Source organism: Teleopsis dalmanni, unplaced genomic scaffold, assembly GCF_002237135.1.
Source record: "Teleopsis dalmanni isolate 2A unplaced genomic scaffold, ASM223713v2 unscaffolded_contig_0020, whole genome shotgun sequence".
In the NCBI taxonomy this organism is placed as follows: Eukaryota; Metazoa; Arthropoda; class Insecta; order Diptera; family Diopsidae; genus Teleopsis; species Teleopsis dalmanni.
In genome coordinates this window covers 14,683-32,149 of record NW_024031402.1, presented here as the reverse complement: position 1 = coordinate 32,149, position 17,467 = coordinate 14,683, and the positions used below count along the sequence as shown (strand labels likewise).

Genomic DNA, 17,467 nt, shown 5'->3' with positions numbered 1-17,467 from the left:
ACCTCAAGGTACTTCAACGTGGCCGGTGTTAAGTTAATTATCTTAATTTCAATTAGTATATTGTTTTAAAAAACAAAATGCAGCACCTAAAGCCAAGTTTCATTTCCACTATGGAGTCGAAGAAGACCACTGACGCTGGTCTTACAACAGATATGAGGGAGAGAAGTATCACAGGTAATAAGTTTAATGCATTCTTAAAGTGTGCTTCAATAATTATGATAACATTTGCAGAACACGTGTTAAAGATATGTCCAAAATTCGATTTGCTGTATGACATTTTTGGCAACCGTAGCAATGTGAACGTCAATATTGTGAAATCTGATGCTTCTGTGGAGTGTCTTATAAACCCATCAGCAACAGAAGTAGAACCCATTGCTATGCCCACAAATGTCGGAAATGAAACCGATTCGGCCAGTGCATTGGAAGATTCTCCAACTTCATCCCGATTATCTAGAACGCGCGGAATAAACCGAAACAGATCTAGTTCTGCACAACGTGAAACTACATTCTTCATTATTATGTTACAACAACGCAGGATCGAAATTGAGGTACAAAAAATAAAAATTCTGAAAGAAAACGCGGATTTAGATAGAGCACAAGCACTTCGCGTGAAGAAAATGGAATTAGAGGCTTACAAGGAAGTGAGCTCAAAAAATATGAAATAGAAAGACCGGATGCTATAAAACTGTTAGCGGATGCGCTCAACAATTTCAATAAGTAAAATAAGTTTAATATAAGTTTTTTATGGTGGAAAGGCACACATACGGAGGAACCAGCCATATAAAATAATTTAAATAAAAATCAATTAATATTGAAAATAACAGTTGATTATTTCCACTTTTGCTATAAACCAATGTCATTTTAATTTAAACACCACAATGGCTAAACACTTTTTTGATGCAGTAACTGCTTCTAAATTTCAAATTGCGATAACATCGCACCCAAATCTCCACCAATATATATACCAGGATTGATTAATATTGAACAAATGATAAATAGCCTAGTGGAAATAATACCAAAAAAACTATATCAATTATAAATCATTGTCAAATAATTAAATTAGAATTATAATAAAAACAATTGATTCTTATAGAAAAATAATTAAAAATTTTGAAAATCGAAAAATTTGTTGTCATACGTAATTAAAACACGAGAGATTATTTAGAATTGTATTCACAGGTCTACATCATCCATAAACTTCTGCTAACGCGACACGACTTTCGAAACACACTTAATGCTAAAATAAAAATTACAAAAGTGCCTATAACCATCTTTTATGTAAAAATTGCCAATATAGAGCCCCCATATTCAAAAGACGATATGGTACAGTGTTTTAAATGCCAAGAATTTGGTCACACTAAAGCATATTGCAGAAAGCCTTATTGCTGTGTTAAATGCGGATTAGATCATCCAACAACAGAATGTACCAGCGCAAAATAAGCACCTCCCAGTGCACTAATTGCCTGCAGAACCACACTGCTAATTACAGAGGATGCAGGGTATACAAGAAGAAAAGAATAGGTATTAACCATCAATGAAGAAATCAGCACACATATAATGTACAGGATTTTCCGAAGTTGAACCCAAATAGTAGGAAACATCATACAAATTCTAATAACAATACCTCATACTCCGAAGCATTAAAAGCAGCAACAAAAATAACAAGGAAATAATGAATAGAATAGAGGCAATGCTTGGTCACCCTATTCATTAATTGTCAATTTCTAACACTGGAGTTTAACAACGTTGTTATGTTTTAGAGGAAGTAGTTATTCCCAAGCGTCTTTATAGTTAGTTTCGTTGATGACATATGTTATACTTAAATATATATTTTACTTAAAATTTCTGTAATTTGAATAAATGACATGTCTCAGTTTCGTTGATGGCAATTGTTACTTTAAATATTATATTGAAATAATAATTTAATGACACTTGTTAGGCAAATAGAGCTCACGAATACATTTCTTAATATGATGTTCCTTATTTAGTTTATAATAACATATTATTAACTAAATATTATTATTATATATACAAAAAAATGTCTTATAAATAAAATATAAGCAACAATCTTAAAATAACAGTATGGAATGCCAAAAGGATAAAATTATCACACAAATGAATTAAATATATTTCCTAATAGACATTTTATTGATATTTTATGTCTGGCCTAACGAACAACGAAACATATTGTGTATTCTAATAAATACTAAATATAAGTTATGTTAAATACAAGTAATGTTAAATAAGTTATGTTAATCCATAATAACGGGACTAAAAGTCCTACATAAATTGTATATAAACAGCAGAAATTTGAATAAAGAATCAGTTGAATTACAATAAACGTGTTTGACTCATTGCAATATTTTGCTCCATCAGCAACAATAGAATATTGTAGTGCCCATGACCTACGTTAATTTCATATGTGACAAGCCACTGTTCATTCAGACAAAATAAATGTGTCATAAATTATAATATGCACTTTTGTCTGTTTGACGCTTTGACTTTGATCATATTACTTAAAAGAAATAGTTTGACTCATGCTGTTACAAATATGCATTTGTAACATAAGACATGATAAGCACGTATGGTCATTGCACTATTCCGACCTAAATTCTGGAAAGTGCATTAACTCTTTAAAAACAATATATGACGTATTATTGTAATGCGTTAGAAGAGTATTTGTTTATAAAATTAATGTAATAAAACAATTAATGTAATTTATGGGAGTAACCAATGATTGGTTACTCAAATCATCGAAAAGTAAATAATAATTGTTTAGTAAATAAGCTAGAATAAGTATAAATACCCATAATTTTTAATAATAAAATAGATTCAATTTAACTTAAGACAAGGCTACGTCTTTTATTTGAATCGTGTTCTATGCGGCATTTAGATGCTGAAAGAACATTAAGCGGCTGAAGAGCTTAGTAATACTCAACAATAATCTGATAGGTCGTTTCCACTCTTATTGGTCGATAGGAGATCCTTTAATTATTTCAGGATTTAAATATTATTAATCAAGAAGACCTAATCCAGCAAACCTGCTAATATATATTGATGATTCTGACATCCTGCAATAACCATTATATGGCAATGGTAGAATAGCATTACACAGCAATAATACAACATCTTTACATATGGTGATCCTGTTAAATCATCACATATCATTACATTGCGATCAATAATCATTACATGGCGAACCTACCAGGTTAACATCATAACAATATCTTGCTCCATCAGCAACAATAGAATATCTTGCTCTCTCAGCGAGAATTCCTTTTAAAGTGGATATTCTGCTCTATCAGCGGAAATCCAATTTTATATAAATATTAAAATATTGAGTATTATAATATTATCAGGATCAGGATCGATACTTCAAATCGTTGCTATAAATATAAGCAAAGATGTTAGATATAAGTTAGTCTTAAGATTCCTACACAACATTCAACATATTAAATGTTTAAATATAATACAATTAAATTTACTAAAGTGAATTCTCGTTTTATTTAATTCGCGCAGCATTCGTTCTAAATGTATGTGGTAAATGATACGTATTATTAGCTTACATGCATTTCTGTATGATCAGTACCGAAAATTCTATTGGGTGCATGCGCATTCGTTGTTAGATTTATATGAGTTTTTTAAGTAGAATTATTATAATATATAAAATTTCCATGTCACAATGTTATTTAGACTTAAGTAGTTTTAGGGTGTGTGAGAGGTATTTCCCGGTGAAATTCCAACTACTTATTACCAACGTTTTTGTGAAGGTAGACATGTCAATTAAAAAAATGCGTACAACAACTATAAATCTGCATAAGCATCTGCTGGGTTGATTGTTCGTAGTTCGAAATCGAAATCTCTAATTGTAGAAACTTGTTAATTAAGTAGAGTTACATTTTTTCAATTTTTTTATTAAATATTTGATGTAATACATAAATGTAATTGAAATTTGAAGACGTTAGACTTAGAAAGGAGAACCAGACTCTAGGTTCTTGGTACAGACAAAATGCTGTGAAAAATTTATGGTCCGGACGCAGATCGAAAATCACAAGAACGTGGCTTGAAATGCCAAGAGACTCTCATCGAAGTAATGCGAATCTGGCGAATGTTATTTGCTTACAATAGTATATAGTAGTTTCTATTTTAACGGTTGTTAAGACATTTACAAATATATTTATTTTAATTTATTTGCATTTGAATCAATGTTAAATACTAATCTCTATTCACCACTTACGCACTTCAACCGATAAAAACTCATCTCAAATTAACTACATGGCAACGCTTGCCTTTACCTCTTTTTGTAATACGGTTGTGCAATGCACTTTTGCTTTTGGTTTTTTTCTTCTTATTTTACTCGCGAACAAAGACGGTCGGTTCGGTGAATTGCGCAAGTGGCAATTAAACTTAATAAATTAATTTTTAATAAATAAGAAATAGTGAAATAATAGATCCCGTTTTTTTTTTAATTTTGAAATTAAACTAAACGGTCCACGTTTAGTTTCTTATTTAACAAACAGTACTGGAACCGCAACCTAATTTCAACGGTTTGCTGCTCCACCACCACCAAAGCCGCAATTGTGCATCGCGGTCCACGTTTAGTTTCTTATTCAACAAACGGTACTGGTACCACAACCTAATTTCAACGGTTTCCTGCTCCACCACCACCGCTGTTCAAAGCCGCAATTGTGCATCGCGGTACACGTTTAGTTTCTTATTCAACAAACGGTACTGGAGAACCGCAACCTAATTTCAACGGTTTGCTGCTCCACCACTACCGCTGTTCAAAGCCGCAATTGTGCATCGCGGTCCACGTTTAGTTTCTTATTCAACAAACGGTACTGGAACCGCAACCTAATTTCAACGGTTTGCTGCTCCACCACCACCGCTGTTCAAAGCCGCAACTGTGCATCGCGGACCACGTTTATTTCCTCATTCAATAAACGGTACTGGTACCGCAACCTAATCTCACCGGTTCGCTGCTTCACCACCACAGCTGCCCCAAAGCTGCAACGGTGCTTTACGGACCACGTTTATTTTTTAAATAAACGGCACTGCTACCGTCATAATTTCATCAGTTTGCTGTTTCACCAACATCGCTGCTCATTAAAATTCTACAATCAATGGACTGTTGCTGCAATTGGAGACCGAAGGATCGACAGGTAATAAAAGTGTAGATGAGGCACAGTGCTAAAATAAAATTTAATTATTGCGGTAATAAATCACCTCAAGCTTAACATTTTTTTTTCATCATAGCATCCTACCTAACAGCACTACCATCTGCACTTTCTCTTTTTTAAAACAAAAGTAAATTGATGAGAAATATATTGCATTATATTAATAAATAAAAAAAAAAAAATATAATATACATTATGTTGGGTAACAATACAAAATAACATAAAATATATAACAAAGAATACTTGTACAAGAACGGCAACTTAAATGTAAACAAAAAAAACCAACCAATACATTCTCAAAATAATTTACTACTACCAAACCAAGCACGTTGTTTTGTTGTTGCAATTCGACCCACCACGACTGAAAAGTTTCACCACCCCGAACGGAACGTTTCACCACCACGAACGTTCTTAATTTTTTTTATTACGAAAGAGCAATATGAAGAGCGCAAATTGGGTTTTGTTTAGTTATTTTGACAGGAGAAATGCGCCAAAAACTGAAAAACGTAGTCAAATCAAACTGCGTTATAAAAAGTAGTGAATAAGTTTTTTTGAAAAAATAATTATATTTATTATAATTATTATTATAGTAAATTATTATATATTATTATTAATATTTGAAGATGGTGCGAAATTGCGTGATGGGATGTAAGTTATTTAAGGGAATGTATGAATTTCCTAAAAATGACGAAAGAAGGTAAAAAAACAATAATTTATTAATTGTGGATTTAAAATATATGTTTTGTGTTTAATGTGATTTGTTTATTTTGATGTGTATAAATACAAATTAGTAAAGCAAAAATATATGTGAGTATATATTTAATATATTTTAATAAAGTTGTCCTATGTGTTAATTTGTGTTTGTTAAATATGTGAAAAATCTAATAAGAAATATAAAAAACAACAAAAATTGTAAACAATTTTTTGGTGGTAAAAAGAGTGGAGTATGTAAATTATATTTGTATATTAAAATATTCATATTCAAAGGTATTAATAGTTTAAAGACTTTTAATATTATTTAATTTAATATTAATTGAATTCAACAATTTTATTTTTAATAAAATACTTTTATGTAATAAAATAACTTTTAATATGTTTTCTAATTAACAAATTTTACTATTCCATTTGTTCATGTTAAAAACACTGAATTGAATTAAATCGTATATTTCTTGCGACTGCTTGAAATTAGAAAATATAAATTTTTGACAATTTTTGTCAAAAATTGAGGTTGCTTATTTTGCATTATTAATATTTTGTTGTTTTCTGTTTTCTGTTTTATTTTCAACAATAATTGAATTGCCTTAATATAACATTTTTTTTAAAAATTATTCTTTTTCTGGAATAAGAATTGTGTATTATAAAAAACATATTAATTTATTATAAAAAATTTTAATATGATATTTTCTTAAAGTTTTTTTCGTTTAACGGCTTTAATGCATTTTTGATCCGGTAATCTTAAACAATTATTTTCAGGTATATCGCAAGTGCATTTTCTATAAAAGTGATGCATGGTAATAAAGTTTAATATATATGTATGTATGGTTACAATTATCTAGTCCCAGATTTTAATATCATATTGAACATATTTTTAATATATTATTCAAAAAAGACAATTTCTTTTATTTAAATATTATTCCTTATGTACGCAAACAATATATATTGTTTTAAACAAATGCCTTTAATAAATTTGTATATTTATTAAATTATTGTTATTATTATTTCAATTCTTAAAAATAATAAATTATGAGTACAACTTGTACTTCTTTTAATTAAACCTAGCTAATATTCTTAAATACTTTAATATTTATTAATAAATATATTTTATAAATATGATGGTATATTAAAAATTTTTCAGTATTTATAAAATACTTTTTTACTAAATTGCATATAAAAATATTTTTACTTAAAAAATTCATATAAATCTAATCATATAGTAATGTATGTAAACGAATAATACGCATCATTCACCACATACATTTGAAGTGATTGCGCGTGCGCCCTCACCCATCAACAGATTTATCGCCACTAATCAGTTAGAAATGCATACAAACTAAAAATACGTACCATTCATCACATAAATTTACAGCGAATGCGCGTACATCCTCACCCATCTATAGATTTTTCAGCACTAAATTTGAAAAATTTGCCTATGCAGAGAAATATAATTCATCATTCACCACTTGAGTGTTGCCGTATAAAAAAGTAAATTGGTAGTAGCTTCGGTTTTTATTATTAATTACACATCATAACAGCATTTAATGATATTATTTCAATATTATATTAAAAATAATGTTTTATACACTCAAAAAATATTCAAGAAAATATAAATCATTAAATAAAAGTTTGTTGCCGAACATAATAAGTCAAAATACTTTAAAATTTATATGAAAAAATTAATTAAAATTATGAATTTGCTGAATACATATTACATGATTAAGCAAACTAAACTGATTAAAATTGACTGATTTAAATGTTTATATATTAATTTATATATTTATTTATCATATATTTATGTTGTTACAATATATATTCTGTTTATGTGATGTGATATTATTAACCAAATAAGGTACGCACTAGTTTTTTATATTATTAAAAGGAAGCGTATGATAAGCAAGTAGTAAGAAATTGATATACATACTGCAACCCCAAAAGAGAGTAATTTGATGTTATCGTGGTAAAATCACATGTATTCCATACGTGTGCCAAAGTGTAATAAATTTCTCTTCGTTTTGATGGAAGTGGGCGGAGTTTCCGTTCTTGTAAAAGTATTCTTTGATATATAATGTTCATAAATAACGAAAGTTTTTGTATTATTGGCAACCCTGTTGCACAATGTAAGTTATTACAATAAAAACGATCAGTCTTGATCAAACTCGAACAAAAAAACAACGTGTTTTTTTGTCGTCTCTTTTTCGGTTTTAGTTTTACTAAGAAAAATTCTTCTTGGTACATTTTTTGGCGCCCAACGTGGGGCACGATAGATACTTGACAAAGTATAATTTAGACATTTGAAAGTGATATATTTAATATATATTAAATATATAATATATGTTGTATATTTAATAATAAAAACTTGAACAGTCTCATTTTCGGGCCGTCGTCGCCGTTTTGTTGCTTTGTAGCTGCCGTTCGTTTTACGGTTCTTGTATCATTTTCAGCCCGTCGTCGCCGTTTTGTTGCATTGTTACTGCCGTTTGTTCTACGGTTCTTGTGCTCCATATAATTATATTTAAATTAAATCTCGTGTTTAATTCAAGACCATCGTCGCCGACTCGCTTTATAGTTTATTGTCGTTTGTTTAACGGTTCTTTGCAGTTAGTCTGTCGCTGCTTGCTGCATTTGTTTGGAGTTCTTATACTGTTGCTGCTACTGCGATCATCGTCAATTTTCAGTGCTGTCGCTGCATGCAGAATTTACGTCGACTCTTATTGCTGTTGCTGTTTATCATTTACTTAACGAGTTGTTGCTGTATTTGGTGCATTTATTTTGTACATTATATTTTTACATCACAATGGCAGAAAAATTAAAGCAGCAAAGAGCCAACACTAAAAAAAGCATGACACGAATTAAGAATTATATTGAATCCGCAAGGAATGAGGAAAATGTACTTCCACATGCTGAACTAAAATGTCGCTTAGCGATATTAGAGGCTTACTTCAAACAGATATTGACCACGCAATCGAGCATTGATTTCATTGCTTTCATTGTAAAAAAATATTTGATATGAATCATTTTTGTAATATGAATGTTTCAATAATTCTAATTTAATCCGAATATGTAATTTGGTTGTTTTAAAGCGAGACAGAAATTCGTTTTGGGTATAAACAACTATTTTACGAAATTGAAAATCTCGAATCCGATTTTTTAATATGCCCATAATTAAAAAAAAAAAATCAAAGGAACTATTAACATTAAGGAAGGCGTTCTCAAATATCAGGGAGGCGAAAAAAAATTTATAACAAGTCACAAGGAAACCAACCAGAACTTACGACTCAAATTAACAATAATTATCCCAAAATAGAAATAGGAGATAATAAGTTAAATAGTATTCCGGGGGAAAAAAAGAGTCCTGGAAAGCCTGCCAATGATAATACCGGCAAAAATAGAAAAATAAATACTACACAAACAAGAAGTTCTACATCTGATATGAGTGAAATTTCGGCAATTTCTATACCATCAGTTCCCACAAGGAATGGTACTAATGTTAATTTATATTTATAAATAACCTTAAAAATTTTTGTACAAATTATATTATTTATATACAGATTTGTAAATTAATTTCTTTCGCTATTAATTAAACTTAACTAAATTATTATTAATTGCCGAAATTTCACTTATATCAAATATAAAATTTCTTGTTTGTGTAGCAGAGTCAATAGATATAAACCATTCATCACTATTATGCGGATCTGTTGAACTTTTAGGTTTATCAGCGTTGAGAACTATGTAGCTGTTCATATTCTAAATAATCACAGTAAACTGGATTATTATTTAAGTATATTGACAACATTAAAACTTGTAATTTAAAAAAAAGAAAATTATATTCGAAGTAGAAATTTCAGTTTTCTGATAAAGAAAATAAGTAGACTCAATAAATACTTTTGAAATTTAAATATAGTCTCTGTATTTCAATTACGTTAACGTACAGAAACCCGCTATATATTGGTGACCCCGACGTGATCTGAACACGCAACCTTCAAGCATGCCGGTGACACGTTCAGATGATGAATCTGGATTCAGACCGTTACAATCAAACAATTCAACTGGTCACATTTCTCAACAGGAGCAATTACATCCAACTGAGCGGCATCATTCAATTAGAGAAGAAGTGTCTCGAATTGCAGTGAAAATACCTCCTTTCTGGCACGCTAGGCCCGAGTTATGGTTTGCACAAATTGAGTCGCAATTTGTAACTTCAGGTGTTACCACGGAGCATACTAAATTTCATACAGTAGTCGCGTCAATTGATGGGGTTATCCTGGCACAAGTCAGTGATCTGGTTCTCAACATGCCAACTGAAAATCCATACTCCACTCTGAAGAAGCGTTTACTTGAAGAATTTTCAATTTCCGAGCAAAAAAGGTTAAAGAAGCTTCTTCAAGACATGGATCTGGGTGACTTGCGTCCTTCTCAACTTCTGCGTGAGATGAAAAACTTGGCTGGAACACAAGTGGATGATTCCTTACTTAGGTCAATGTGGATGACACATTTGCCAGCGAATATGCGTGCTATCATTTCAGTAAGCAGTGAACCTCTGGATAAAATCGCTATCATGGCAGATAGGATTGCTGAAGCGAACGATGCTTGTTCTGTTCAAGAAGTTCATTTGCCAACAACCTCCACGGTAAGTGATGTTTCTCTTCACCAACAGATATTACAGTTATCGAAGGAAGTGGCCGAGTTAAGGGGTGAACTCAGACGTTCTCGCAGCCGTGCAACCTCAAGACACCGTAGACGAAGAAATAGTGTTGATCGTGACGACGAAGGTCTCTGCTGGTACCATCGCAAGTTTGGTCGTAGCGCCAAAAAATGCAAAGAACCATGCAGCAAAAATTTAAACTAGATCGTCTGTCTTTATCGGCGATACCAGACAGACAACCTCAAGCATGTCGCCGACTTACCGTATTCGACAAAAGCTCAGGTCTGAAGTTCTTAGTGGACACAGGTGCTGAAGTTAGTGTTATTCCACCGAACGCTCAACAAGAACGCTGTCCAGATCAACATATACACTTATTTGCAGCCAACAAGTCGCCAATCAAAATATTTGATAGAAAAAGGCTTTCATTGAGTTTGGGCTTACGTCGCGCTTTCTCCTGGAACTTTACTATTGCTAAGGTTTCACAACCTATCTTGGGTGCAGACTTTCTGGGATATCATAATCTTGTCGTCGACTTACGAAATCGCAAACTTCTCGATGGTATTACCAACCTGTCTGTCAGCTGTATTCTTACTGCAGTCAATCACCCGATATCTGGTCTATCAGCAATCAATAATGATGATGAATTTCATACCTTATTAAAGGAATTTCCTGTAATCATTAATGATTCGCCGGTTTCCCTAGTTTCAACTCGTGATGTATTTCATCATATCGTCACTAATGGACCACCGGTTTTCTCAAAATTTCGTCGCCTTCCTCCTGACATGATGAAAGCTGCTAAAGCAGAGATTCAATCTCTCCTTGACGCTGGAATATGTAGACCATCTAATAGTCCTTGGTCCAGTCCTTTGCATATGGTTAAGAAAAAAAACGGAGAATGGAGACCTTGCGGTGACTACAGAAGACTTAATTCTATTACCGAGCCAGACCGTTATCCCATTCCGCATATACATGATTTCACACATTGGCTAGAAGATTGCAATGTTTTCTCGACTATTGATCTTCGTAAAGCCTATCATCAGATTCCTGTTCATCCTGCAGATGTTCCCAAAACGGCTATCACTACACCATTCGGGATGTTTGAATTCATTCAGATGACGTTTGGTTTACGCAATGCTGGTCAAACTTTTCAACGTTTTATGGACCACATTATACGTGATTTTAATTTTGCTTTTGCGTATCTTGATGATATTCTAGTAGCATCAAAGAACATTGAGGAACACAAACAACACATGAAACTTGTTTTCCGCAGGCTGCAGCAATATGAGATGAAGATTAATCCTTCCAAATGTAATTTCGGTAAGGATGAAGTTATTTTTCTCGGATTTGTAATTAACAAGAATGGTGTTAAACCAACACCAGATAAAGTCGAAGCTTTAATGCAATTTAAATTACCGCAGCGCGTTTGTGATCTGAAACGTTTTTTGGGTATGATTAATTTCTATCGCCGATTCTTACCGGGTGCCGCAACTCAACAAGCGGCCTTAAACAAACTTACTCTTGGCAATAAGAAAAATGATAAGACGGTTATCGAGTGGTCTGAAGAAGGAAAAACAGCTTTCGACGCATGCAAGATTCAACTTCGCGATGCAACGTATCTAGTTTTTCCAAAATCAAACGCTCAATTGGCTCTTATGGTGGATGCATCAAACATTGCCGTTGGGGCTGTGTTGCAGCAGCTAGTTGAAGGAAGTTTCCAACCACTTGGTTTTTATTCTGAGCGTCTGACTCACGCTCAGCGAAATTATTGCACTTACGACAGAGAACTTCTAGCTGCTTACAAAAGTGTGAAGCACTTTCGCCACATGTTAGAAGGTAGACAGTTTTGCATCTACACAGATCATAAACCGCTTCAGTTTGCTTTTACTAAGAAGCTTGATAATGCTAGTCCTAGACAGATCCGACACTTGGATTTCTTGAGTCAATTTACAACGGACATTCGCCATATCTCTGGTAAAGATAACATCGTTGCAGACGCTCTCTCAAGGATAGAAGCTATTCATTCTAGCGAGACAATTAATTATAAGGATCTTTCCTATCAGCAAACAACTGATGAGGAAGTTAAAAGGCTTCTCAACGGAGACTCCAGCTTGCAAATCAAGTCCTTTACTTTACCAAACTCTGATGTATCAGTGTATTGTGACATTTCTACCGGGAACGTTCGTCCGGTCTTGACGAAGCATTTTCGCAAAATCGCTTTTGACTCGATCCACAACCTTTGTCACTCAAATGGTAAAAGAACTCACAAATTATTAGCAGAAAAGTTCATTTGGCCTAATATGAAGAAAGATTGTGCTATTTGGGCCAAATCCTGCATTGCTTGTCAAAAAAGCAAAATTCACCGTCACAACAAGGTACCTATTCAGCAGTATCTACCTGCTTCGTCTCGTTTCGACCACGTCAACATGGACATTGTCGGACCACTACCATGCTGTAGAGGTTTTCGTTACTGTTTGACAATGATCGATCGTTTCTCACGCTGGTCTGAGGTTTGTCCATTGCAGGATATTTCTGCTGAAAATGTAGCTTTCGCATTCTATTCCACCTGGATTGCAAGATTTGGCGTTCCATTACGTGTAACCACAGATCAGGGACGACAATTTGAATGCTATTTGTTTAAAGAGCTGTCTAAGCTTCTTGGTATTCAACACTTACGTACCACAGCTTATCACCCTGCTTCTAATGGAATTATTGAAAGATTTCACAGGTCTTTGAAAGCAGCCATTAAGTGTTATCAAAATGACAACTGGGTTGAAATATTACCTCTCATCCTTCTAGGATTTAGAGTTGTAGTGAAAGAAGATATTAACGCATGTCCTTCACAACTGGTTTATGGCGTTGGCTTACGTTTACCTGGGGAATTCATTTCAGAAGTTAATCGCGACGTCTCAAACCCTCAGGCAGAATTTGTAGCTAAACTAAAAAGATTTATGAACGACTTAAGACCTACTCAAACTGCTCATCATTCTAGTGGAAAGGTTTTTATTGAAAAAGATCTTTATTCCTCGGATCAGGTTTTCGTCAGAAATTCCATGATTTGTAAACCATTGCAGGCTCCATACGAAGGTCCATTCACTGTTCTTAAGCGTTTCGATAAATATTTTGTCGTGGATGTTAAGGGTAGGAAAGTGAATATCTCGGTGGATCGCCTCAAAGCAGCCTTCAGTGAACAATATTTTAAGGAACAAGAAGTTAAGCCTTTAGTCACTGACAAGAACGATCATAAGACATACACTTCGCGTTATGGTCGCAAGGTGTTTTTTCGGAAGGGGGAATAATGTAGCTGTTCATATTCTAAATAATCACAGTAAACTGGATTATTATTTAAGTATATTGACAACATTAAAACTTGAAATTTGAAAAAAGAAAAATATATTCGAAGAAGAAATTTCAGTTTTCTGATAAAGAAAATAAGTAGACTCAATAAATAATTTTGAAATTTAAATATAGTCTCTGTATTTCAATTACGTTAACGTACAGAAACCCGCTATAACTACATTAGAATACATGCGACGTTTACTTGGACCAGATGCCGATGGTACAACCGGAGGACCATTCACACTTATCGGTGTGTTGTACAAGGTACAAAATTTTACTATTTTAATTTAAATTGACCCACTAATCATCTGCCAGTAATATTATCGACCTGAGCAGTAGCTATCCATTCCTTCAACATTGATTTTATCAATAATAGTATCCTCACAGTAACCGGCGTGATGTTATATTTTTCTGCTAAATTCTTTTTTAACTTTACGAGAGATACCCCTTTGTCTGGAGTATAATTCTTGCAAAGATTTTATTAAAATTTTACGTGTATTTTTCACTTTTTGTTTGTGTAGTTTAAAAAAAATATTGATTTGTGTTGAACAATTAAGAATGCAATTCAAGACTGAAAATTGCAATATAGACAATTTTTAAAATAGAACGATTAATCCGAAGTTTCCGAAAATTTTTAGAAAAATTTTAGAAGCTATAAATAGATAAGTTTATCCAATCTTTGAAACTTCAAAAACTGACTTAAGTAACTGACTTAAAATGAATCATTTAAGTCAGTCGTAAGTCGAAAGTTGAATAAAAATGTGTCTTAGATATATTAATTTAATCATGTTAATAGTTTGCCAACAGTAAATAAAGAAATAAACATAATTAATTTTTTTAAACTTAAAAAGCTTTATTATAAATTTATTTTGTACCACTTGAAAAGTCCGAATCTGTGGAAAGTACAATTGATTTCAACTTGGCTCAGTTACTAAAAAGTACAGTTGTTGTGAATAACATATTAGACAATTAACAGAGAAATAACTTTGTGATCGAATACTAGTGAGGCCTACTTGTTCGCTTATAGTACGTTTCCACTACGTACTTAGTAAGCTATATCCGTGCTTTTTCATTTATTATAGCATAGAGTAAACAAAATTCGACCAAAATTATACCAAATATCACGAATGCAACATTGGAAACAAAATGTAAATATAAATAAACAAAATTCAAAACAAACAACAGGTAAGAATTTTTTTTAAATATATAATAAATATATTATTTAATAAAAAATATTTATTTCGGGTTAACATCAGGAAAGCAATAATTGAGATCTTACAAGTTTGATTTATAAATTTAAAATTGTATTTAATGTAAAACAAAAAAAAAATCACCCGGAATGCGTGTGGAACCGTAGAACTATGGGAGGAAAATCTGATCAAGTAGGACTTGAATTGATAGACATTGATTTTCAAACAATGCATTCCTCAAAAAAAGAAAAGCTTTTTGAAAAGTATCAAAACTTTTTCGTTTTAATAACACAAAATTTTTTTCCACATTTAATTCATGAACCTTTGAATATGCAATATTTCACAAAGATACAAATAAAGGTATTTCCTTATATTTCAATATTTATTATACCGATATTTATACTCTGAACTGCATACTCTAATCCGACCACCACGAATAAGTAAAAGTCTCAAACCATATATTGAAGATGCGCGAAATGATATAATAATACATTTATTCAATATAAACGATTTTAAAAGAAAGCAGAAAGAACTTGAATCGAGATGCAATATATTAATCTGTTATATAAGAAACAATAACAATATATTCTTTCCTGATTTCCATAGTATAGACCATGATCAAATTTTCCCGGTTTTTTTATATTTTCGTCATGATAACATATTCTGCATATGCTGTGAAAGTTGATCTTAACAATAATCTCAAACTTTGGCTCTAAACTAGTCTTGTATTCAGCTAGATTTGCAATATTATAAATAGCCCTACAATATTAGTAAAATATTTCTCATAGTTTCGGCGCACTTTTCCCCAAGTGGCCGCTATAATACCTGGATTGTTCCACTCCAAACGATAATGTTTCATTTAACATTTAAAAACATTGATATTTTAGTTAGTAAAGTGAAAAAATTAGAAAACAATAACTAATTAAGTATCAACATCTCTGACAAGAATCAACGCAAGGCGCCAATTACTGTAAATTTACCACAAAAATGATGGAAGATTTCTACTATAGTAGTTAACAAATATATAAAATAAAAAACATATATACTAAAACAAAAAGTTGTCTTTTTTTGAATTAATTGAAATTTTCAATTTTTTTTTGAATGTGTAAACTGATACTTGACAAACTGTATGACTCCATCAATAGCAGCCGTCGAATTTGTAGCCGTCATTTTGACACATCTTGTATTGGGGGAAAAAAGATTAAAATCTGGCGCAATACCCACACTTTTATTAGGTAAGTCAAATATATTCATATAAATAAAAAAATACCTAATAATATAAGTTAAGATACAAATAAAGTACATAATAATAAATATTAAGGTTGGTACCCTCACCCTAAAATTAATAGTAAAGTTCTATTCTAATTCTATTCTATTTTTACTGTAAAAGATAATGAAAATATGTAGCTTTAAATATGTTTTTGACAATTTCTAAAAACTATCTCTTAATTAAAGAAAATTTATTTTGTAATATAATAATTCAAATCTTGATTAGGGCATGATGACGAATTAATGTATCCCACATTTTTCGCCAATGAAACGAAAAAATTAAAAAAAAATGTTATGTGCCAAGTTGCAATAGTTCTTACACACCTAATGTACTTTATAAAGTGCCACAAGAGAAAAAAAACCGACTGGATGTTACCGTATAACAGTCCCGTATACGGTACATATGTGAAAAGTATTTCAAACCTGATATGAAAAATAAAAGAAAACTGAAAAGTAATGCAATTCCCTGCTTATATCTACCATCACAGTTTAATATAACTGCTGCGGGACCGACCACTGAGTGTAAAACTGAAAGCACCGAAACAAGTTGCAGAAATTGTGAAAAATTTTGTCGATTGCAAAGTTTCTATCAGCTGAAATGCTGCAAGTTGGAACAAGAACTGAAGGAACTGCAGACAAAATTCACTGAAGAGAAGAAAAAAATGGAGCAACAAAAAGTAAATCTGGAAGAGGAGATAAAACTTTGGCAAGTACGTTCCACAGGAAATTGTAATAAATTCATTGAAATACCAGATACCGCTAATAGAGAGTTAATAGAGTTTGCCCAACTTATATTGAGAGGCGATAAACTTTTAAAATTCGACTCTTTTCAAAAGGAACTGCTTCTTTTAGTTTTCTATCAATCTAGCAAAGCATATGATTATTTTAAAAATGGTCTCAAATTTAGTCTGCCATGCATAGCCACATTGTATCGTTGGTCCCTAATAAAAAACTTAGTGCCAGAAGTGAATGAAATTGTCATGACTAATTTAAAAAAACGTTGCTGCAGATATGTCTGATAGGGATAAGCAATGTGTGCTAATAATGCATGAATTTAAAGGCAGACCGGAGCTGGCATATAATTTAACACTGCATAAAATAGACGGTTTTGTGGATTTAGGCAATAGAAAAGGAAC

General features: G+C 32.0%; 1 protein-coding gene across 1 annotated transcript; it reads left to right on the top strand.

Moving 5' to 3' along the window:
* The first annotated feature begins 14 nt into the window (after window positions 1–14).
* Window positions 15–718, top strand: LOC119662931. Its single transcript, XM_038072586.1, has one exon. The coding sequence runs from the start codon at window positions 78–80 to the stop codon at window positions 663–665; it is 588 nt and encodes a 195-aa protein (XP_037928514.1). The 5' UTR covers window positions 15–77; the 3' UTR covers window positions 666–718.
* Window positions 719–17,467: the final 16,749 nt, after the last annotated feature.